The sequence below is a fragment of the Barbatula barbatula genome (assembly GCF_947034865.1).
Source record: "Barbatula barbatula genome assembly, chromosome: 24".
NCBI lineage: Eukaryota > Metazoa > Chordata > Actinopteri > Cypriniformes > Nemacheilidae > Barbatula > Barbatula barbatula.
This window is the reverse complement of record NC_136787.1, coordinates 14,118,265-14,141,783: the sequence shown is the minus strand read 5'-3', so window position 1 is coordinate 14,141,783 and position 23,519 is coordinate 14,118,265. Positions and strand designations below refer to the sequence as shown.

At 38.6% G+C, this 23,519-nt stretch overlaps 1 protein-coding gene across 1 annotated transcript; it reads right to left on the bottom strand.

Annotated features, from left to right (window-relative positions):
• Positions 1–1,941: 1,941 nt before the first annotated feature.
• On the bottom strand, positions 1,942–22,920 carry lhfpl6 (LHFPL tetraspan subfamily member 6). The gene is made up of 4 exons (XM_079449150.1): positions 22,592–22,920; positions 21,355–21,861; positions 2,827–2,925; positions 1,942–2,731 (listed from the first exon to the last, which is right to left on the bottom strand). The coding sequence occupies exons 2-4, from the start codon at positions 21,737–21,739 to the stop codon at positions 2,613–2,615; spliced, it is 603 nt and encodes a 200-aa protein (XP_079305276.1). The 5' UTR covers positions 21,740–21,861; positions 22,592–22,920; the 3' UTR covers positions 1,942–2,612.
• Positions 22,921–23,519: the final 599 nt, after the last annotated feature.

Sequence of the window (23,519 nt, the reverse complement as noted above, 5' to 3'; positions counted from 1 at the left end):
CACCATAAATAAAATAACATAATATATGTTTCAGAAAACATTACAATGCTTGATCACAACCATCTCTCTGTCACCTAACTACATATTTTTTTATTTTTGAACAGGACGTTCTGTCCCAATGTAGATTAGTACTGACAAAGTTCATTCGTGCTCAAGGTCTTTGTGAGGCAGTTGATCATAAATCATATTGAACCGCTAGATGGCAGAAGATTCCGGAGTTTTAGTTGATGAAACAGCTCGAAAGATATACCTTTTTCAACGGTAGGTGAAATGTGCCTTCAAAGTGTTATGCTGATTAAATTAGATTTGGGCTTTATTGCTGTATGGCTTATGTTGCTTTCAAATAGCCTCCATCGGGGTTCCACTTTAATGAATGCAATATTTAATTCATGAGGCATTCTGCTGACTAGATAAGATTATCTTTCTTGACAGTTCATTATGAACTTTTTTATTCTAAAGATGTTGGACAAATTATTGTACAGTGATACTGCGCACTATAGAGGACCATTTCACAAGTCTGGAAATAGCCAAGATTCCCTATATTTTTCAATTTGCTGTAGGCCTATTTAAAATATACACTCAGAAAACCTCCCTATATTTATGTGTTAAATTTGCATAGCATTTGCAATGTCCATTTCCCCCCCATTTCCAGCACAGACTTTAGCCTTTTACAACCGAGACTGCAAGCTCAAGCTCATCCCGATTGAATTATCAAGCATAACCAGTTTATCATTCAAGTTTACCGATCATCTAAATTTGTTGTTTACCCCAAAATAAAAATTCTGTCATCCTTTCAACTGACCCTCGACTTGTGAACACAGAGAAAGAGAAGGGACATTGAGTCCCATAGAAGGAAAAATTACAACGGTAGTAAAAAAGTGCCCCAGAACTGTTTGCTTTCATACATTCTTGAAAATATCTTCTTTTGTGTTCAACATGATGAATACATTTATAAAAGAATTTTTCCTATGGTAGTCAATGGTTGCCAAGAACTGTTTATGAAAATGTATGCAGATTTGAAACAACTTGAGGGTTGAAAGATATAATTTTTGGGTGAATTGTTCCTTTAGGAAGCTACACAAAGATTTCAAACTAGTTTATGAGGCGGCCCTTTAAAGCTCAGTATAATTCTGAAAGACCTCTTTGTGGCATCCGAGCTTTTGGAGTTAGTAATGTGCGCTGTACAATAAGCGTAGGAGCAATGGGCCATTGACTGTTGCAAGTGAGACAGTCGTACAGTTTAAAATGGGAGCTTGTCAAGTTCTCTTTCAAACACAAACAGAACCAAAGAACATTGCTGAGATGGGTTTTATATCGGTAGGCAAACATCTTGTTTTCCTAAACTCTGATAGTCTGCATTTTTTTTTAAATGTTTTGAAAAAAAACATGCAAACCAATACATTTGTCAAAATCTCACCATATTGAACAATGATTTTCAGTTCCTTTCAATGCACTTGAAATCTCCACAGGCCTGATTTAGATTTTTTTATCCTCATGTTTAACATAGCCTAAATTAATACGGAGCTCTGCCCAATGAAATATTAACCATGGTTGACGTTTTAAGAAATAATGCAATTATCAGTAAAGGTTCATCTTCTTCAAACAGGCTCATTTATGCATCCCTTTCCCAAAACAAGAGCTGACTCCAGCGCGAGCGTGTGACAGTTTGTTGATAGTGCTAAACGAGAAGAGCAGATCGTCAATAACTTCTGATCAGGCCTTACATCTGGCCGCAGTGTGAATCTCTGGAGATAATGAGGTTTTACATTCCACCAGCAATAACTTCAGCACTGCATCACCCTGTCGGAAATTAATACTGGGCAATTCATCATTCCAAAAGAGAAACATACACTCGGGTTAAATATACATAGATCATTTAGATTATGAATGATATTTCCAGGATTAAATACAAGGCGTGAAGGAAGAAAAACAAAAGCATTTCAAATAAAAGTTTTTTGTTTTTTAATGCAGTTCATTTATGCAATAACTGCGATTTTTCAAATCACAATATTTATTGACAAATGTGGTGAAATATACTGTAGTGGACAGTTGTGCATCTGTTATGTAAAAATGTTATATTTTACAATACCAAACGACAGATTATATTAGTCACAATATATTGGCAAACAAAATACAAATGCACAGTCCACTTACAATGAATATTATTGCAGTGGAAATACTTAAGGCAATAATACCCTGGCAACAGAACATGAATACATAATATATAATAGATTATTTTAACACACACACACACACAAAAACACACCGTACAAACAAGTGAAGCCACCAGGAACTGTGCTTACACATAAAAAACAGATAAATGCAAAGTAAAACAGTTGGTCCGTTTAAAACGCTTTACTCTTTCAAAACCCATAAGGTCACGTCACTTGACACATGTTCATTTTTAATTGAACTGGCACACACTTGGGATGCTAAAGGATCCCATTGCAAGGTCAAAGGTCAGTCATGAGACACATTTCAATTGATTCCTGCTGTGGAAGGGTCGAAGGTCGGTCACAGATAGTCTTTTCGTATGCAAGAACGTTTGCGAAGTCCACTGTACATCTCTCGATTTGAGAGTGAAAGTCACATCATGCATGTATTTGTGGTATTTAATAAGGGTAATGTTTCTGTTTCTTCCCAGCGAAGCACGCCATCCATGTGCACAGCAGCATGGCAACCACTGCCCCGGCCCCCGTGCAGTAATAAGCCCATCCGATCTCACAAGAGCCTGTCAAACATATACAAGCAGTAGATGAATGCACAATCGCAAACAATGGTTCAGTTATTATTCAGTAAATAATCTGAAGGCTGTGTATACCGTACCAAGATCAAACTGGTTGGAACTGTTGCTGCACGTTTGCTTAACCTCCTCGCTGTCCCAGCCTAAAGGATATAAAGCACATCCAGACCCGATCAGCAAACCTGAAACGAGAAAGATGCGTAAAATGCTTGATAGCCAAGGCAGACTACAATGTTTTTTATTTCATAGATCTTAGACCGTATAAAACGGCACTTCACAAAATTGTTTACATTATCATACTTCTCCAAAGCTTATGTTGAACTAAAAAATATGCAGCAAAATTAGCTCCGTTTTCCCCCTGATGATATACTTCATCATGTAAACACATACCCCTTCGTAGACAGAAAACACAAATCTTATTTTCATCAAGGCTTAAGACACATGAAAATATGATAATGAATGCAACGGGTGCTTATTTTTATGAGCATTTCTATTGGGAATTCTTCGACATGTTTTCTCTTTTATGTTCTCACTAATTCAGCAGAAATAAACAGGCACGGAATTCCCACCAGAAGAATAAAATTTGCGGTTTGTATGTGGTGTCTTCTCTGCATCTGGCTATATATTCTTTTTCTAAAATACCATAGTTACATCTTTAAAGGTCCAATAAATTAAATTTAGTGGCATCTAGCGATGAGGTTACGAATCGACTCTCCCCCTCCCTTTCAATGCACTACGAGTCTGACACGGAACAAAGATGTCGTCATTTTTCGCTTCTTTGAAATGCGCTCTGTAGAGCAGTTTGTGCATTAAGGGCTACTGTAGAAACAACATGACGAATTCCATGCCAGGGGACCAGCGGTGTATGTAGATAGAAATAGCTCATTCTAAGGTAATAAAAACATAACGCTTCATTATGTAAGGTCTTTATATACCTCTGAAGACATAGTTATCTATATTATATTGCATTTCTGTTCATAAATCCTCCCAAAATGTACACATTGGACCAAAACAGTATACTACAATATTTAACATTATAAATATTCTGAAATAAGTTCAATGTCAAGGCTGAAATCCTTTGATATGAAAGCATCCTAGATCTGTCTGTCAGACCTCCTTTGTTTTTAAATTCTTTAGATGTCTCTTGTTGTATCTCCATTTCCTGACAAGCCCGAGTCAGACACTTATGAAAATTACATTCCACTTCACGGCCCAAATGCTTATTGCACAGCAATCGAGACAAGGAGGCAAGGAAACAAGCTTTTATGTTTGTACAATTCTCTGTTTTCAATAAACATTTATAAATGAGTAAATCAGTAAGTTGATATTGGGTCAGATGTGTATGTGCATGTTCATGGATTCAGTCATGACCTCTGTCTTTGCTACTGCAGGGTCCACAGCTGGTCAAAATTGCATGTGGTCGATGTGCTGGTGATTTCTGAATCATTTTTGGGAAATGAGGACGATACACTGAATGGTGCCCTTGGAGATGCTTCATCTTGAAAAAGACAAAGCCGTAAATGTATTATATGTAGTATTTGTTGAATTCCTTTACAAAACTAATGTACTACAACCGGGCTCATTTAGTGCTCCTGAACCTTGTGTAAGACTGAACCTCAAGTCTTACACTTTATTTTGTATGTTGTTGGTATGTAAAAGGTTAATGTACATCGTTTTTCTGTAGTCTTTTCTCGACTTTCTTAAACGTCTTTGGGAACCTTTTTGTTTTAACTTTTTCTCAGTAAGGGAGTTGAGGGAAGAATTGTGTTGTTAATTTCCTTAGTTTTCTGTCCGTTTAGGCAAGTTAGTTTTCCTCCCTTAAATGAGTTAGTTTCCATTTTGTTAGTTAAGTTTAGTTAGTAACCCCTCTCCTTAGCTTGTGCTTCCATTTCATTTCAAAACAAAATCCATTTTGTTCTGTAAGAGTGTATTGAGACCTTTCTGAGGCAGAGCCTGACGTGGCTCTATGTACCTTTAGGCCTATGTACCTAATTGTTTTTCTGTAAATGTTATACCTCTTCCAACCCTAGACTGGGGTAGGATAATAACACAAAGCATGTGTAGAATAAAACTGTATGGTGCGAATGTAGTCAGGAGATTCCACAGCACCTCTGCTCAGAGTGTAGGGAACATAGAGGGAATTTTGTTTTGACTTGGAAAAATGAGTCAAAGGGACTCTGTAAAGAAATAAAGAAAAGTTTAGCTTCTGAGATAATGATCAGAATGACACAGATTTGCATGTCTGTGTTTACTTTATACGTGCTTGAGTCTGGGCAAACACTTGCAGCTGCTAATCATTCTGAGGAAAACGGGGGGAGAGAGAGAGAGAGAGAGAGAGAGAATGTGTCGAGAGAATTTAGCATTGAAGACATTACACCTTCACTCAGGATTCTCATGTTGATCACATATAAAGATCAAGGCCTCGTTGCGCACCCCATAATCCAGTTATAAGCCCTCACCTAAACACAATTCTCTCCTGCATTTTCAATAAGGCAACAAAGTCCATCTTTTCGTCCTCTCGCTTTTCTGACAAATGTGTGGGCAAGATTCAGACCTCCAAACCCTATAATGAAATGGGCAGGTAGACAGAATGCGGATGAGCCTTGGTTTATATCAATCGTGTATGAAAACACCAGATGGTTCACTACGTAGTGCCCATGCAGTCTGACAACACCTCAGAACATGAGAGCGCCAAGATGAGGTCTTTGATGTACACAAGACGGGTGTCTTATCATCGAGAGAGTAACACGTCTGATTACTACTGACACAAATTGCACAAAAAGATCAGGGAGGGGTTAGATTGTAGTCTTGAGATTGTATTCCCAGGGATAGAACACGTTAAAAACTACTTTTTTCTTATTCTGACACCCTACAACAGACTTTCAACATTCTATTTCTGGCTTTCCTGCAAACCGTCACCTCATCTTCCCTATATGAAGTCAAACTCTGATATGAAAAGGCTTGGGAGAAATTACATCAAAGTAATATGTAAATTAAAGTCTGAAGATTTGTATTTCTACCCATTCTGTGGCAAATTCCTGACACCATGATCATTTTCCATGACACTCCCTCTGGGAATGGGCAGCTTAGGGAATACGAAATTGACTCAAACTAAATGTACTGATAATGAAACATAATGAAAAAGTTTACTTAAGAAATAAGGATTCAAGGGATTTTACAGATACAAAATAACAGAATGCATTTACTCAGCTCAACCACAATGATTTTCAAATCTATACTTGCAAAATTTGAAGTCCTTGAAAGTCGTCTACGAGTCTACATCTTGTGAAAGTTTCTTCAGAATCACAGTGTTCAAAGATTTGACATTATAGCTATCATCAGTCATGTTCTGCTCTTCCATACAGTTTGGCACCGGGGTTGACAAGCAACGTCTGACATCTAACACTGAACTTTCACGTCTGCATAAATCTTCCTCTTCTTCATTACACAGGCTTTGGCAGGCTATGATCAGTTGTGATTAAGAAGAGAACCCAGCTGCTTCTCAGCCCAACACTAAAAAGCCCAAACTGGAGCGCACTGTCCTGACACAACCGTAATTTTCATGGAAGGTTGAAATTCATACAGCGCTGGTGGGTCTTTGAGGGCTTTGATATAGTTTATCACAGAGCTCTTTCATGACCTAGATGCCTGGCTCGCTGCCTGCTCTCTTGCTCTCCCTTGCTCACCCACTCACACTTTCGCTACCTTTTTCAAACGACAAAAACCCATTCCAAGTTTTGGAAGGATGAAAAATAGTGTTGCATTGGATCAAAGACCTTGTTTTAGGGGCTTAGATGTTTTATAATGATACTTACTTTGTACTGGACGAGACAGTACTTTCTATGTAAATGTCTCTCTAATTTAAAACAATACAGATGATTCTACAGAATATGCAGAATTCTAAGCATATTTTACATTTTAAGTGTGACCATTTCATTCTTGGGACCATTTCATCTGACTGGAAAAAAATCTGTGTAGTGCAAGATGAGGCATTAAATCATTTGTCCATTTTCTTAAAGGGACGGTTCAAATATTACAATGGTAGTAAAAAATGCCCCAGAACTGTTTGCTTTCCTTCATTCTTTAAAATGTCTTCTTTTGTGTCAAAAGAGCAAAGAAATTCATAAAGCAATTATTCCTAGTAGTCAATGAACGCTTTTCCACCATCGCGCAAAACCGTTGTAAGCAAAATCTAAATCGGTTTAAGTTATGTTACCACGTGAGATATGCTTTAACGCCTTTAACGTTCGACCAGGTACTATTACAAATGGTTGACTAACCTTGCTGAAACGTGCTAATGAATGCACGTGGAGGCGTTAAAGCTCAGTCTCTTGTGTTACCAAGGTAGCGTGTGACGCGTTTGTGTTTACATTCTAAAAATGTTTGTTATCAGCCTCATTTTTGGGTGAACTGTAACTTTAAAGGAAAATTTTAAATGTGTTTATGGGCTAAATGACAGTTTAGTCAAGATTTAGGAAAGTTTTAGCATATTGATGCATGCAAGCAAAGTCTTTAAAGAATTTCTTATTATGGAGTTAAATTGCCATAGATTCTCATTTTCATCAATCATAATCATGATGGTTCAGCAAAATCATGAGGGGGATGGCAACATACATTTCAATACATAAATTGCTGAAATAGTTTTTGAACTTAACAGCTGCTTAAACAGTATGATGACAAGCAATGCTACTGTTGCCTCACTCAGCAGGGAGTGTTGGGTCAAAGATGAAAGGCCATGACAATCAGGTCAAGATGAGGTCTGCAAGTTTAGACAGAGTCGACTCGTGTTCTCACAAGTAAGCACTTCTTAGGGATGATTAGGCTCCAGGCCTGCTGCCATGTCTATCAGTAGATCCTACTGGTTTACTAGTTACATGGAGTACGGGAGCCAGATATTATCATAATTTAAACAGCAAATATAACTTTCTCTGCCACAATTGATGTTATACAAAAACATAGTATTTTTTACATTACTATGACAGCAATACAATGGTTGTTTACCACAGTGCAACTACTGTACAGTGCAATGGAACCACACCATGGTTTTACCATAATGCGAGTTTGAAAACCTTTCTATAGTTAACATGGTAATGGGATACTATCACGGTACCAATTTTATAAGGAAAATCTGTCTACGACAATGATAACCAGTTACTTCATAAGCCTCCCCAACAATGCATTACATAAACATGAGGTTCACTTTTGTGGGCTTCAGATTCAACTTTCCCTGGCTGAATGTACAGACAAGCCTGACACAGAGACGGTTATTAACTTTAGTCTCATGCATTTAGATGAAACATTTATGGCAATGGAGCCCTGAAGGGTTCATGTGACCAAACTGTGTTCATGTGTCCCCCCTGTCATTAACATCAGAGTATGACATCCCGGATGGTAGATCTCATCACAGATGGCTCCATTAAACCAGCATCACATCGACTTAGACCATCAAAGACAATCCGAACCAGAAATGATGGCTTTTTTGAGAATTATGAATAATTTCTGTTTAATTCAGTTAAACATTATAAAACCAGCAAAAACTAAGCGGTGAGGTAAAATGACACTTGTAACCATGTTTAATCAGACCTATGAAAATTTGATTACGTAATTTTAGTATGATGTTGGGAATGGGAAGGTGTGTGTGTGACACAGTTTGAAGGAGGATATCATTAATATCTACTGGCTTGTACATTTCTACCGTCAAATAGAAAGGAAAATCATGCCGATTAACCCTATCTAGAGGCTGAACAGGATTAAGCAAAACCTCCACTTGCTGGTGCTTTAAATAAGCCGATCTTCTCCTCAAACCCTGAAGGAGATTTATTTTTGTTCTTTATACTTTCTTTGAAATGTGCGGAGAGTTTGATGGGCAGTTGCTTTCCAGTTTTAACATCAAGTACCTCTCACAATCTCTGTCCCCAAAGGTATCGTGAAAGAAACAGACAGCACATGCTATATATAGACGTCAGTCTCTGTGAAATTAACAAAGTAAACCAAATCTCTTATAAAGCACTCACCATGACAGAAGACTTTCCCAGGCCACCCATAAATGCTTAAATAGGATTTAGGACTAAGTCATCATGGCTGACCAGACCCACATAGACTGGTGTCTTGAGGCCCGAAAGCAGATGTTTTTGCATTTTAGGAACAAAGTATGAACTTGAAGAAAACACATGAATTTAGCTGAAGTCAACATAGGAAACATCTGGATGCAGTTACGAGAGTACATTCCCATACAGAGGAGCGAGGAACGTCATTCAAAAACAGCAGGCAAGAACTGAACCAATGGGAGGAACCTTCCCAGAAGACCCTGAAGATATCCATAACAGATGCTAAATGGCAGTTGAGATGTTATGGGAAAATGAACAATGTTTCATTGTTCCAGAAGAAGCTTGAGTCATAAAATATTTCCTCATGGCATGTTTTAAAAAGAGCTGTAAAAAATATGATCTAAAGCAGGTTTCCTGAAGATTCGCCCAATCTTCCATAAGTCCAACGGTCCTGACTTTCATTTGAAAAAGAATCAGGTAGTTCGCTTATAATTGTCTAAATACTACAGGAACATAAAATGGTGAACATTTTATTCAGACTGTATTCAATAACATTAGTGGATCTTGCTCTTTATTTGTAAGAATTTAAAGGCGAACCCTTAGGGCCCTCTAGCCCCTCTGTGATGACCTAAACTATCGTTAAAAATTATATTTAAAAACTTTAAAATATTGTTTTCAATAAAAGTCGGCCGATTTTCCCAGTTAGGCATGTATATTAGACTTCCTGGATCAATGCAGACTCTATCTACATGAGATTTCCAAGTCTCACGAGAGTAATTCAAGATCACAGAGCAGTCGTTGTTCTGTGATGTAATGCACAGTCTGCGCAGCCTGTGTATGCTGCAAGAAGTCGAACGTGTGCTTGCGTCGAGGGCCTTCAATGAAGCTGTAATTGATTTACAGTACAATAGTAAATCAATGAGAGAGATTCATTTTGAGTGACAGTAAAACCGGCCTATCATATCATCTTTCTAAGACGTGCGCTTAGTTTTTTCAGTCTCGTAAAACAGAAGAAGCACCGAAAGTTGGTTTGCCAACCACCATTAAACTTCAAGAAGAAGAAGAAATGCGTAAAACGTCATTCAAAAACACATGTGGATGAACTTTGTTATCAAGTCTCGGTAGCTGATAAACGTTGTTCAATCACAATAAAAGGAGGAAGACTTTATTATCAAATAATTATATCATCAAATTTCAAGTTATTTATGATTTATGAGGTTGCCATGCCTCAATTCATTCTGGTTGCTGGATTTTTATGTTGACGAGTGATTTTGACTGTGGTCAGTTATGGATTTAACATATTGTGCTATAATTCTGTAATAATGATTTGTATGTGTTATTTTGGTGATAACTCTCCTGCTGCACTGTTCGGCTTGTTGCGTTTCAAGTCTGGAGTAGCTTTGTAAATGTATCATGTGGTAAGTATGGTGATATAATGATGTATGCACCCTTCTATAGGAAAGCACAGTAAGGTAAAATACCTTACTGTACTGTGGTAAGTGTGTCTACTGGGGGGGGGAGGTTTGCACGTGCGCAGAGGGCCAATACTCATACGTCACAGTTCGCTACTGCCCTCGAGTTGTTCCAAATCTCTCTGTATACATTTCTTTGTTCAGATGAAAACCGAGAAAGACGTTTGGAAGAATGCTTGTAACCAAACAGTTCTTGGCCACCACTGACTCCCATAGAAGGAAAGATTGACAATGGAAGTCAAAAGTGCCCAAGATCTGTTTGCTTTTCAACATTCTTCAAAATATCTTCTTTTATGCTCAACATAATTAAGACATTTACAAAGCCTTTTTTCCTACTATGGTCAATGGTGGTCAAGAACTCGAGGATGAGTAAATGATGACAGAATTTTCAAGTTTGGGTGAACCGTTTCTTTAACAGTCTTCACAGTCACGTAAGGGATTTTCTATTTGTAGAAGGTGTGGACCCTTTTAATGTTTTCCCTCTTTCAACAAGCGATTTAAAAAGAAAGTCTTTGATCATGGAAGAGCAATGGAGCGAGAATCTAATGTCTAAAAAAACAAATGACATCAAAGAAAGGAAATGTGTAATGTGGAGTAGGAGTAGGAGGGGTGAAAAATTACTCTTAACATTATTTCAATGAAAAATGGCATTCTAAAGTGAGGTCCTATGTTAAGAAGGAGGTAATTTACTCTTTTTCAGAACTGTGAAATCTGTTACCTCCCAAGGGGATATGATAAAAAGAATTCAAGGTCACTGCCTATGAGACATTCATCACAAGAATCCGTCGTTATCAGTTCAGACGTTTAGAACAATCCCTGTTAAGCCTTTTTTTTTCTTCTTTTTTCTTTCGTTCTTTTATACACGGCATAATAAAACAAAACATAGGAACACAGGGTGTAGGCCTATTGGGTCTAGTTTATGAAGCCGATTTTTCACAAAGCGGGATCAGAAAATGTAGCATACACAGCTGATAAAATCAATAAATCCACACTGTATCAACAATTCCGTTCTGTAACTGGAAAAACTGAAATATACCATAAAATATTTTTCCCCCTGTAAAATTATAGCATTTAAAAAAAACTGTAAAAAAAAGAAATCTTGTTAAAAAAGATTTTGCCACAACTGGGGTGCCAGAAATAAACTGTAAAATAAAGTTTTTCCCTGTAAAATGACATCCCCTGCTTTTCCTGTAAATATGCACACACTCATGCTTGTACATTACTGAACACCCTGATGGCAAATCATAAACCGACTGCCAACTTGGAAATGAAATCTTAGTTTATAGTCCACTTTCAGAATCTAGTTGTGTGAGGAAAGTCGTCCATCACAGGTGTGTGATTGCAAGGTCTATTGTGCTGTTACAGCAACCTCAGAGACCTCAGAGGCTCAAAGCGTAGACTTTGGCGCCTTGCCGTCCCCAGAAGACACTATGGTGTCTGTCTCGCTGTAGAACACACTAAATAAATCAAGCAAAACCGTTTTCTATACATGTTTTATCAGCACAATGAACCCCCCATGGTCACCTTACAGAGCACAGAGGCGCTGGGATCAAGAGTGATTATCTTCTCATTGATCGGTGCTCAGTCGTGATCAATATGGTGTCCTTTCCTTTAAAGGTGACCTTGAATTTTCACTTTTTTCTTGTGGCTAAAACATGTAAATATGTCCAGAACGGTCAACACTTGAAAAACAACACAATGCTTTTGAAGGCCACAAGCTGGAAACAACAAAAAGAGCATTTAAAAACTGATAAAGTTATCAACACTGTCCAGTGTGTTTAAACATGTTGAGCCGAAGATAAACTGTTGGTTGTGCCATAAAACTCAGGGTCAGAAGCTTTGAATAGACTGAATAAATGTTTTTCTTCCTGTGTAAACACAAACACACAAAGTCAACCATAAACTACGAAAAAGGACATACTAAACAAGTCATATTAAACCCCTTTCTCTTCGACGGAAACACTATTTTGCACACTAATTCCCCACCTCTTCTTTCTCCCATCTGGCACCCACTTCACTCCTAAAGCAATCAATGTAAGTATTGCATTACCAATGCTTGCTGTCTTTTGCACGGTTTATAAATTCAATATAATTTCCTGCGGTGGAAAATATAACAGAAGATGTTTTTTTCTGAATAACACTTGCTGTATCAATATAATTACTACACACGCTGCACAAAACAGACAATACTTATACATCATGCACTAGACTAGAGTTTAGCCCAAATTTAGCAGATTTTTTAGGCTGGATAGAGTGCAAAGCAGGTGACTGCCAATGTGTGTTATCAGATCAAGAAGATGAAGCATGGCTGAGGAAGAAACATGAAAGACGATCTACTCACTAGAATTTGTTTCAGGACAAAATCAAAAATGCTCATGCCAGAGCTGAGGATTTAAATTCAGCATGTAACTCAACTCACATCTTTTGTGCGATAGACAAAAGTGATGGCTCAAATCACACCGCTTGTGGAGCTTTCCTTTTAATATCACGGTTCCCAAGGTGATACTGGTGGAATATCGCATGGCTCTCAGCCAATCAGATTAGAGATCTTAAAGAACTGTTGTATGATAATTACAATATTTAACTTTAGTTAACTTTAGTTTACAACAAATGTGAGTTTGATTTCATTTGACTTTTGTACAAGAAAATGTTTAGTAACTTGCTATTTTGTTGAAAACGGAGATAGCCTAGATGCAAAAGTTATAGATTCCAGCTTCAATACATTAAAAAATAATTGTTTGTTTTTCCATTTGCCACTGCTTTATAAAGACAACAAAATGACAAAAACAAAAAACTTGTCAACACGGTCTCTTGTGAGCTCACCAGAAACAGATCTCAATGGAAAAGAAAAGAACCGTCTTGGAACACATCTCTCAAAGCACTTTCAATCTCTATATATAACCGAGCCATGAACATAACATCTCAATTACGAGAGCGCTATCTGTGAAGTGGCCTGCCAAGCATGATGGCTTGGTTGTTGATTTCTGACTTCATGGGTTGCCAAGTGAACTGGTTAGAGTGAGAGTTCCTGAACTAACATACAATCTGCAGCGCAGCTTAGCAATTACCTCCATTTCTAAAAATTCTGACATCCTGTTGTGTCTACATGCGGGTGGGAAGGTGAATGCTTGTGTACCAATCAAAACTCTCTTCCAGGAGCTCCAGTACTGTCTTATCAAAACCCACCAGTGTGAAAACACACAAACCTGAACCAACTCGAACCTTCTGCTACAGATGGAAAATTCCACGGCTGACTGGTTTTTCTTGGCAGCAAAGGTGATGAATTAGCTGCTGTTTGTTAAAGTTTACCGCATGGGAGGTGCCATAAAGCGTGTACACAAAGGGCGCCTGGTAAACAATGCAGACAACAAAAAAGGGACGTTTGAGGGAAAAGCCAAGAGTCCTAATTTAAAGTGTTCACTGAATTCACAGAGCGACAGGGAAACAAGAGAGGATAGACGGACTGCTGCTGTGTCATTCACCGCTGTCTAAACAAACCTGACTAGAAAAATCCTGACACGATTTCTTTCAAACACAGATATCTCTTTCAAGTCCATCTTCTCACATCTCTAGAACTGTCACTCTTTTTTTTCCAGACAAAAGAGTGATGAGTAAAATAAAAGGGCAAGGAAGGGTCAACGATGTCCAGACACGGCCCTCACTCTAGATGACCCATGACAGGGATCGTGTTTAGGTGAACTAGAACGCTAAGAAACACTTGAGTAAAATAACAAGACAGCCGCCAGATCCATATTTACTATTTACCTAATGAATTACATGCTAAACGGTCGATAGGCAATGACCACAAGTCGTCAGTGTCCACAGGCATGTTGCTTGTGTAACCAAACTAGAGCTAAAGAAGAAGCAGCTTGTTGCGCGTCAGCAGTAAAAGCTGCAAGTAAACAGTCACTTTTGTTGCAGCTTGAGTTATTAAATACAGAAGAACAAATAATTCCTTCGGAATTGCGTATGAGAAAACACGGTGCTATGGCTGTGTTTTTTCACCTGAAGGAGGGGTTCAAGCAGACCAATCAAAACGTTTACAGGTCCACATCGAATTGACGTGTTGATACATTTTTGTAGAGTTGCGTGTCAGCCTACGTTAGAGCTGGGCAAAAAATATAATTTTTCAATTCAATTTTCAATTTATTCAATGTCAATTCTCCAAAGCGGTGAGACATTACTACTATCCAATAGATGTCACTTTTTTTTACAACGGGTGGATGTTATTAACATGGCGGATGAGGGTGTGTCGTCAAATTTAACATCACCTTCACATAAAAAGCAGCGGTTCATATGATTACAGTCCCTCTTTTACAGCTAATTTTGTGAAATTGTGTATGTTATACTGTATCTTAAATGTAATATAAACTGTTCTGTTTCAACATACCCAAGTATGTTTAAAGTTTACCACAGTTTCAGAAACACTCCTAAATCAAGTTTATACATTATCATATTATCATAACAGCCAACATCTGGTATTGTTTTTATGAACATAATACACATTTATTCCAGAAGCCTGTTACCTTTAAATCACATAGCTGAGAACTGAAGTCAATGGGTGGTAAGGAAATAAATTGAGAATAGTTGATTTGAATTTAGAATAACACAGAATGTTTAAAATAATGTTAGCCAAGTTCCATCATGACTGTTTTGACAGCAACTGTTTTGTGCTTTGAAGAAGCATTTATACATAGAAAAATGTGGTTGAACAGACTCAAAACACTCAAAGCATCAGAGAAACCAAATCACATTCCCCATTTCGTTTTCTTCACAAATGCATATGCCAGCTGCGTGTGTGCATCCTCTCTCCTTCTCTATCCAAAAATGATCTCTCTGTGTCACACTGCTAGATCGCTCTCGGAGGGAAATTCTTTACAAACACTCAGGATGGGCTAGGAGAGGAAACCAATTATTTTTTCCTCTATTTTAGCCAAAGCATGTCTCCGCTGCCACAGTCGCAGACCTTAGAGGACCATCTGGAAGCCTGGAACATTCCAGAATGATTGCCTTCAGGAGAATGCAGACGTGCATTCCAATATGAGGGAGGGAGTCGGGCCGGAGAGGGACCACGCGGAGTTGGATGTGGACTGGGCCAAGCTCACCATGAAAGTCCTCAAAGATCTGAACACAGAGATGTCTTTGTTCATTTATCCATGGAAAGATGACTTTGTTCGAGTGTGTGTGCGCATTTCTGAAAGTTAATAACTTGTATCTCTTGCTACATGGATGAAATGAGAAATGAATGTGAAAGCAATGCAGGTAAAGCAAGTTCAGCTTGCAACAATTTCTGAGGAAATTATGTTTACATACAGACACATCCACGCTCATGCTATTGTGAGTTGTAGATTATTTTCCTTCCTGTGAACCACTGACTTTTTATGTGAGCTGGCTACGAGTTGAGCTGGTTATAAGCTCTTCTTTCCAGCACGTGCCTGTCCGGATCCAGCTTATCTGGCCACACACACGCTTACACCAAAAAAAGAAAACCGCAAACCTTTTTTTTATTTTACACACTCACATCATACTCATTTAAGTGCTGTCATCTAAACCAAACCTTTGAGCATCATGTTGTTTTTATAGTTTATATTTGTCAAAGGATTCTTCGAGTCCACAGAGAAAAAAAAATTCTCAACCCAAAAGCCTTTCTTCTCATTTCATCTCCACCTACAAAGAGCGAACTAAGAAAATATGGTTCCAGCTCACTGGATAGCAAAGATTCTGCTACGATGAAGTCAAGCAGCGCACCGCTTTTTTTTCAAAGATGTAAACACATGCGAATTGCAGTCGGAGCTGTGACCTACATATCTTTGCGACTGCGTTGTGTACATTTTAGTCAAAGGTGCTGAAGTTTCAGCCAGTTGGAACTCTGGTCTCTGACTCATTTCCTTTAGGAGTCACGGAGGAATCGTTTCTTGTAAACTGTGAGTGTTCTTGTTTTGTCAGGACCTAACTGATGGTGCCCAGCTGCTTGGACAACATTTCGGCACTCTTGCTGATCTGTTCTAAACCTACAGATTAGCAAGTCGCAACCACAAACTGTTTTGAAGAGCAGATTGTTTCGAACAATAAATACTTCATTGTGAAAGTATAAAATATGAATAGCACTGTATGACATTAACCGGCATTAGTCGTGAATCAGATCACGGTTGATCCGTGATCCGATCCATGTTTTGTGATCCTTTTCGACACTAACCGACATCTAGCGGTGATGTTGCAAATTGCAACCAACGGAAGCACTACGGTTGCTGACATTGGACTAAGATGTCATCACGTTTTCATTTCTTTTCCGAAGGAGATAACGTATTTACGAATTGCGCTCTGTAGAGCAATTTGTTAGTTTATGTTAACTGTAGAAACAACAACAACATGGAGAATTCCATGCAAAGGGACCAGTGTATGCAGATAGAAATAGCTAATTCTAAGACCATTAACGCTTGATTGTGTAAGGTCTTTATACACTTCTGAAGACATAGCTATATCATATTGCATTTATGTAGATAGATCCTCCAAAAAGTTACACAAAGCACAAAAAAACATGAAAGAGATATCACTAAATCCTTTTCCTTTTCCAAAGGGGTTGTGGGGAATATTAGCATGCATGGACACACACTAGAATGCCATCACAGTCCGTTTAGCATACGATTTCAAATGTAGGCCTACTACTATAATTTGAGAGGTGCTGATCCTTCTCACAGACTGTTGTTAAAGAAATCAGTCTGTTTGCACAGATGATGTCATTGATTTTTGTAAAGGACAGGAGGAGGGTTTCTTCACCTTTGATCAGATAGTTTTGCTACCTCTCTCTCTCTCTATTTTCTGCCAGCATTACAACAAATTCCAAACATTCCAAGGGCACAACCTTATTTTCTGACAGATGCCACATAAAGAGAAGAAACTGACAGTGTGAGATGTTTAACAATCCTCTCTTCGTACTGGAGTCAGTAAGTCTCTCAATGCTTCTGCAGCTGTTACAATCAGCTGTATCCCACATGTATTTCTTACTCGCACCACTCTACTTCCTCTCAAGCCCCCCTCCATCTCTTTCCAAGCGCCCAGGGGTCGCCACGGGTCAGCTAAAACCAGCGTACGCCCTTACCCAGGGCTGTTCCCACACAACCGCAAATACACATGGAGCGTTACTCAAGCATACACATTGCCATACAACCACACAAATGTACACAAGAACACACACAAATCGACAATTCTTGGCATTTGGTTGAACGTGCGATTAGAAACATTCCAGCGTGACTAACTCAATATTGTCCATCTAGATTTAAACAAGAAAGCTTCGCCCAGCACACAAACGTGACATATTTTACATCCGAGCTAACGGTGTGCAAACCTCAGGAGCTTCTACCATCCTGCCCTGTTGAAAAAAAAACAGCATATGCTGGGTTAGGTATGTTTTGGTGCTGGTTTGACCAGATTCAACCAGCTATGGACCAGCACATGACCATCTTAATCCAGCACATGACCATCTTAATCCAGCACATGACCAGTTTAAACCAGCACAAACCAGCAAACCAGCATCAAAACATACCAAACCAGCATATGCTGTTTATTTCAACAGGAGTATATGTTTGCAGACAATTTGAGTCTAGGGCAACTTTGGAGAAGTCATGTATTTTTTCTTTGAAATCGAATTTATTCCATTAAGCAGATATGCCTTAAAGTTATATTTAGAGATGCACCGATACTTAATTTCTCTACCAATAGTGATTAATCAAAATGATATCTGCCAATACCGATTCTGAAGACAATCGGAATGTTCAAACTAGTGATGTTTCTAACAATTTTCTAAATAAAGAGCACTAAGTCATTGCATTTTTTGCCCTCTTTTGATTGTCAGCATATGCCGGCCCTGATCATCTGCAATTTTTAAGCAATCAGCAATTGCTAATATCAACCAATACTGATTATTTGCCGATATATCGGTGCATCTCTAGTTATTTTCCAGTGGGAATACCAAAACTAAGAGCATTCATAATTTAATTTAACATTTATGCCTTTGGCATACGCTTTCATCCAAAGCGACTTACATTGCATTGTATTATACATTTATTCTGACTGTGTGCATTCCCCTGGGGTCGAACCCATGACCTTGGGGTTGCTAACGTCATGCTCTAACCACTGAAACTGCAATTTCATGTTTTGAACAGAGATGGCAATATAGAGACAAAAGTGACAATAGAGACAAAAGGTAGAGATTGAAGTTGTTATAATATTTTTCCCTGTTTCAAAAATGTCAACAGAGACAAAACAGTCGAGTGAACATCGAGAGATTTTTAAGAATTCACATTCTTCGAATTTTATTCGAAAAAATATATATTCACTGGCTCTACTTTTGTATTTGTTGGCAGTTTACTGTTCAAAAAGTAAAAGCTTACACTAAGACAACTGCGGCTGGTTGGATTACTGAACCATCACTCAAACAAACCTACGCACACACATAAAATGTGGAATCTAGTGGGCATAGCCATGGGTCAATGACTGCAATCTTTTTCATCTCCTACGGTGTTAAAAGATGCATACAGCTCAGTGTAAATTAAATGGTATAGAGAAAAGGAATTAAGAAAAAAGTCAGGCTATCGGAGACCTGATTGGTTCATTTCTATGATAGGGTGATGAGAGACTCAACGCAGCGCCAAAAGATTGATAAAAATGTAAACAGCCCTATTATGCATTCGTAAAATGTAACAATCTAATCAGGCAATGTCATTAACAAAGTGAGAAACATCTCTAAGGAGCTGAGGTTGTTTTATGAAGATATGTCCACAGTATTTTAATGTGATAAGACGACATTAAAGGGTAATTGAGAAAACACACTTCACACCCAGTCATATCGGCAGGTCCCTCATGCGAATAAGACTCATTTCAAGGTCTTGCATTCTCATTGGCCAGGATGCTTCCTGACATTAGCTAGACATATCCCATAAATCCCACAGAAAATTCACTCTATGAAACACACGAGTGAGCCGAAACTGTCTTTTGGGAGTGCGCCGTCACATACAGAAACATGTGAGGGAAGATGCGGGCGTGAGGGGAAATCTAATCCGGATGATAAAGGATGTCATATCCATTTACATTTATCCATCCAAGATTAGAATACATACTGATAGGAAAGAATGAATAGGGAACAATAGACAGGTTTACTTCACACGCCTTACCCTGTCCTGACCTATAAAGAAATAATGTTTCCACCTAAAAAGGCCAACCTGAAGATGTGATACACCAATATGGCATCTGGTATCTGTCCCAGAATTAGTCTCTCTATTGCCTTCACGGTATGCTTTCTAGGACAACGAAAAACTGTGTGCAGGAAAAAAGAAAAAAATCCTATGAATAATACATAACAAAACGAATCAGGTGTATGTACAGTATCAATAAGTGTTTGTCAAAATAAATAGAGAAGAAAGGGGATATAGAAGAGAGAAGGGTGGAAGAATTGCTTAGGGTCCTTCATAGTGGTCACATATAATAAACCTCCATTACTTCCAATCTCACTGGCCTGGAGCAAAGTCATTGCTCAGTGGCAGGACAAATGGATAGATGATGATGTAAGTCATATGGGCCTCTGAAGAGCCGTCCCCTCACACACTGCTCATTAGATGGCCAATAGCTTCATAGGCAGCCCTGACAGTGCCTTGCAAATACTAATATTTTGTATGAAACCAGCAATTTGGTCAGGCAATTTATTTTTCTATCTTTTCCAATGTGTGTGCCTCAACTCTCCTGACATGAAACTCGTTTGTGTTGCACTGTTTGTTCTGGTAACGAACAAACTCAAGCTGATTTTCACAGAGATGTAAGTTTGGGCTTCAAAAATCTAATCAGCAGTAGGCCACAGCCTCCTCTCTTCACAGGGTGACACGAATCATAGCAACAGAACGTCAAAACAAGCACATTGAAGTTTACTTAGGGGATGCAGGGGTCCTTTGTTGCCACTTAAGGCTGTGAGGTACTAACGTATGGCGAAGACGGAAGTGTGTGTTTGAAGGTTACAGTGTTTTATTTGGCTATCCAATAAACAAGTTGTGTATGAAACCTTATTTCTACCTTTCTATGCAGTCAAACAGTAAACGCATTTAAATCGAGTGGTCGGCCTATACAAATATGCTGAAATAAAAGATTTTCATTTACATAATGCATATTAAAAAAGAAAGTTGGAAAAAACTATTTAGCAAATGATACAATAACGCATAGGCACTCGCACACATAAGCCCATTTTCTTAAAGAGTACCTAACATGAGAAAATTACGACAATTACATTTCATGCAGTGTGCAATGTTGCCGGGTTTGAAAGTAACCAGTCTGCCAAGTTGTAAATCCGAAAGTGAATGAATAAAAAAAGTTATTGGCTTGGAAAAAAGGGAGTTGACTCTGAATCACGCATAGAGTCGTCCCTAGTCGAATTCGCGAACTGCTTCGGATTTACGTCACTACATATAGTCCACGCTTACATTTTGCTAGGACTGCCGTGAAAACTTCACTCTTCTCCCCCAAACACTGTAGCTTGTGAGCCTCATTCTCGGTAGACCAATCACAGCAGACTAGACCATCTGACCAATCACATCGACTAGGCTTGCGGAAAAAAGGGTATTAGACGGATGAATCGCGGAACGAATCATTTGAGAGTCAGTCAAGGAGTAAGGTAAGAATAACAGCCTATTATTACGAAATAATAGTGTTTTTACACCTCTATGTACAAAAAATTGGTGTTGGACACTTCATAAACCAAAGTAGGACCTTCTAAATCCTTAGTTATGTACTCTTTATAGCAGCAATCCATAACGTTTGGATAAAAATAAACAAAAAGTAAATTCAATAAGTGCATACAAATTTGATCTTTTTACCTTACCCTTATTCACTAAAATGATCATACAATAATGATTTAAATTGAGTTGTCAGATTGGAATTAGCAGGAAACATATAATTTGTCACCTGAAATAAGGAAAAGCATTCAAATGCATGTCAAAAGAAAAAATGACAGATTGCTGCTTTTAAAATCCCAAATAACAAATTACCTATCAACCATCCAAACATTTGTTTATTCACAAAAAACCCAAATTAAGCTTATCATTTTACTTACCCCCCACAAATTGTATTCCTCCAGCCACCCGTCCGATAGTGCGAGAGATCAGATCCGTGATGCAACATGCCATCAGCGCCGTGAGGGCCACCAGAAGCAGAAGCCCGCAGCCTGTACCCGTCACCACGGTGCAGATCCTCCATTCCAAACTCGGAATGCCCTGGAAGGAGGCATAACGTCCACACTGCTCTAACATTACCGTCCCACCACCGGCTTCATCCCGTACTGGGTACGAACAACGCCGGAATGTTCCAAATGACACTGGCTTGCCCATTTGCGACCCAAGGAGCCAGTACGGCATGAAAAAGCCCACGCAAGAAGCTGCAGCACAGAGGAAGGACAACAGAGCCCAAACCACACCTGCACAGGTAAGACTGGATGCCATCTTGGAACTGCCCTGCTGCACCACAGCTCAAACTTTCTTACAATCAAATCCAATTTAAGTGTTACGACAGCATACAGAACTACCAACCCAGATCCTCCCAGTGTCTTCCTTCAAGTTTACACCTGAGGAAATAGCAAAAAGTGTGGGAAGGTCAGTAAAAGTTTAGGACACCTGTCTGCGACCATAAATCGGATGTTACGGCCCCATCTGGTCGCAACACAAGTACACAACTGAAACACAAACAATTCTTTCCTTTTTTTACGAATGACTTGTGTAACATATCACCTGTTTGTCACTTGGCTTTCAGCATGTTAAGGGATTCATATTAACATTTAAGTATGTATTTATTTGACGGATGCTTCTATCCAAAGTGCAAGTACAGTGCAAACAAGCAATACATTTCTTAGAGATTGTTTTTAAATTAAGAGTCATGTGGTTTTAAATCTTATTACCACAATATAATTTAACTATAATTTAACTTTCTTTGAGAAAATGACATAAATCTATTTTAAAGAGCATTTTGCTTATTATTTTATAAACATCCACTCAAATGTATAAAGGCAGACCTTGCACCTTTAAAACGCATTTCTTACACTGTTAGACCATTTAAAATGAACTAAAAGGCATGACAATATATAACTTAACACCGCACATAAATCTAACGTTATACATTTTAATAAGCAAAAAACTTTAAAATACATTAGGCTATGCGACAACCACCCAAATACACAACAAAACTAAAAAAAAAAGCTTCTCTACAAACTGTGTTATGTTTACAAACTGTCATGCACTACTTAAAAGCCCAAAGTGTGACTGAAAACTATCGTGTGAAACATGCGATAAAGATCTTACATGTCTGTGTCGTTCACTTATTCCGGTTGCACTTGATACCTATGGAAACCGCACAGCGTGAAATGACGATACGTTATCCGTTCACCAGTTAATCGAAAGTCTTCAACTGTGCGCGCTCCCTCCACAATTCCGCTCCGTCTACGGTCCGATCTATCGCCCCGAACACCCACGTTTTTCTGTCCGAGACCAAACTGAGTGTGTGAGGGAAAGCGCAACTCGAGCCATCACTCTCCCGATCCTCCGCCCAGGGGCTGGTCTGTTTGTCACTTGGGGTCTTGCGTTTCCCAATCCCAAAGCACTGAAAGCCGTGCATGACTCCACCTTGCTGCGCTGCCGTGCGCGCTCTCAAAGTCCTTTGATCATCAACACCGAACCCTTCAAAGTCAACCTTGCCGAAAAATAAAATATGGTGTTTTCTTGGTAGATAACAATGCCAACGCAAAACCCACAGATGGCATTATAGTTTCCATGAAAACCAACTCAATTCATATTACAACCATTAAATTCATCAGACTTTCTGTAATGTTTTTTATTGTATTGCTTAGCAGGGGAAGTCTCAAGCAGCCAATAACATTAAAAAACAAAAATAACATTATAAAAGCAAAAAAAATTTGATTTTATAACGCTTTAATCGAAGTATACAAATTGTTATTCCCAAACAGGTTTCCTAAACACATGCAAGCCCAGCCCAAGACACACGCGGTTGGCTAAAAAAAACACCTCTCAAGATTATTGATTGGTTCAAAGTAAAGCGTAAACGGCGCATGGCATCAAAGTACCGCGAGAGAAGGAAAACACACCCTTGGATTTTTCAGGACGCGCGTTTTGGTGATATCTATATGTCAGGTCATATAGACGTTTTATATGTGGTGTAAAAACAAAAAAAGCAACAGCTTATGCAGGTAATAAAGAATCCGAATTTAATGAT

Bases quoted from the DNA above. Each gene is read 5' to 3' on its own strand.
- lhfpl6 (XM_079449150.1), bottom strand. From the start codon at position 21,739: ATGGCATCCAGTCTTACCTGTGCAGGTGTGGTTTGGGCTCTGTTGTCC. The intron at 2,926-21,354 runs GTAAGTAAAATG...TTCTCGTTTCAG, and splicing joins AGGAATACAATTTGTGGGGG to GTTTGCTGATCGGGTCTGGA. The intron at 2,732-2,826 runs GTACGGTATACA...TATGTTTGACAG, and splicing joins TTCCAACCAGTTTGATCTTG to GCTCTTGTGAGATCGGATGG.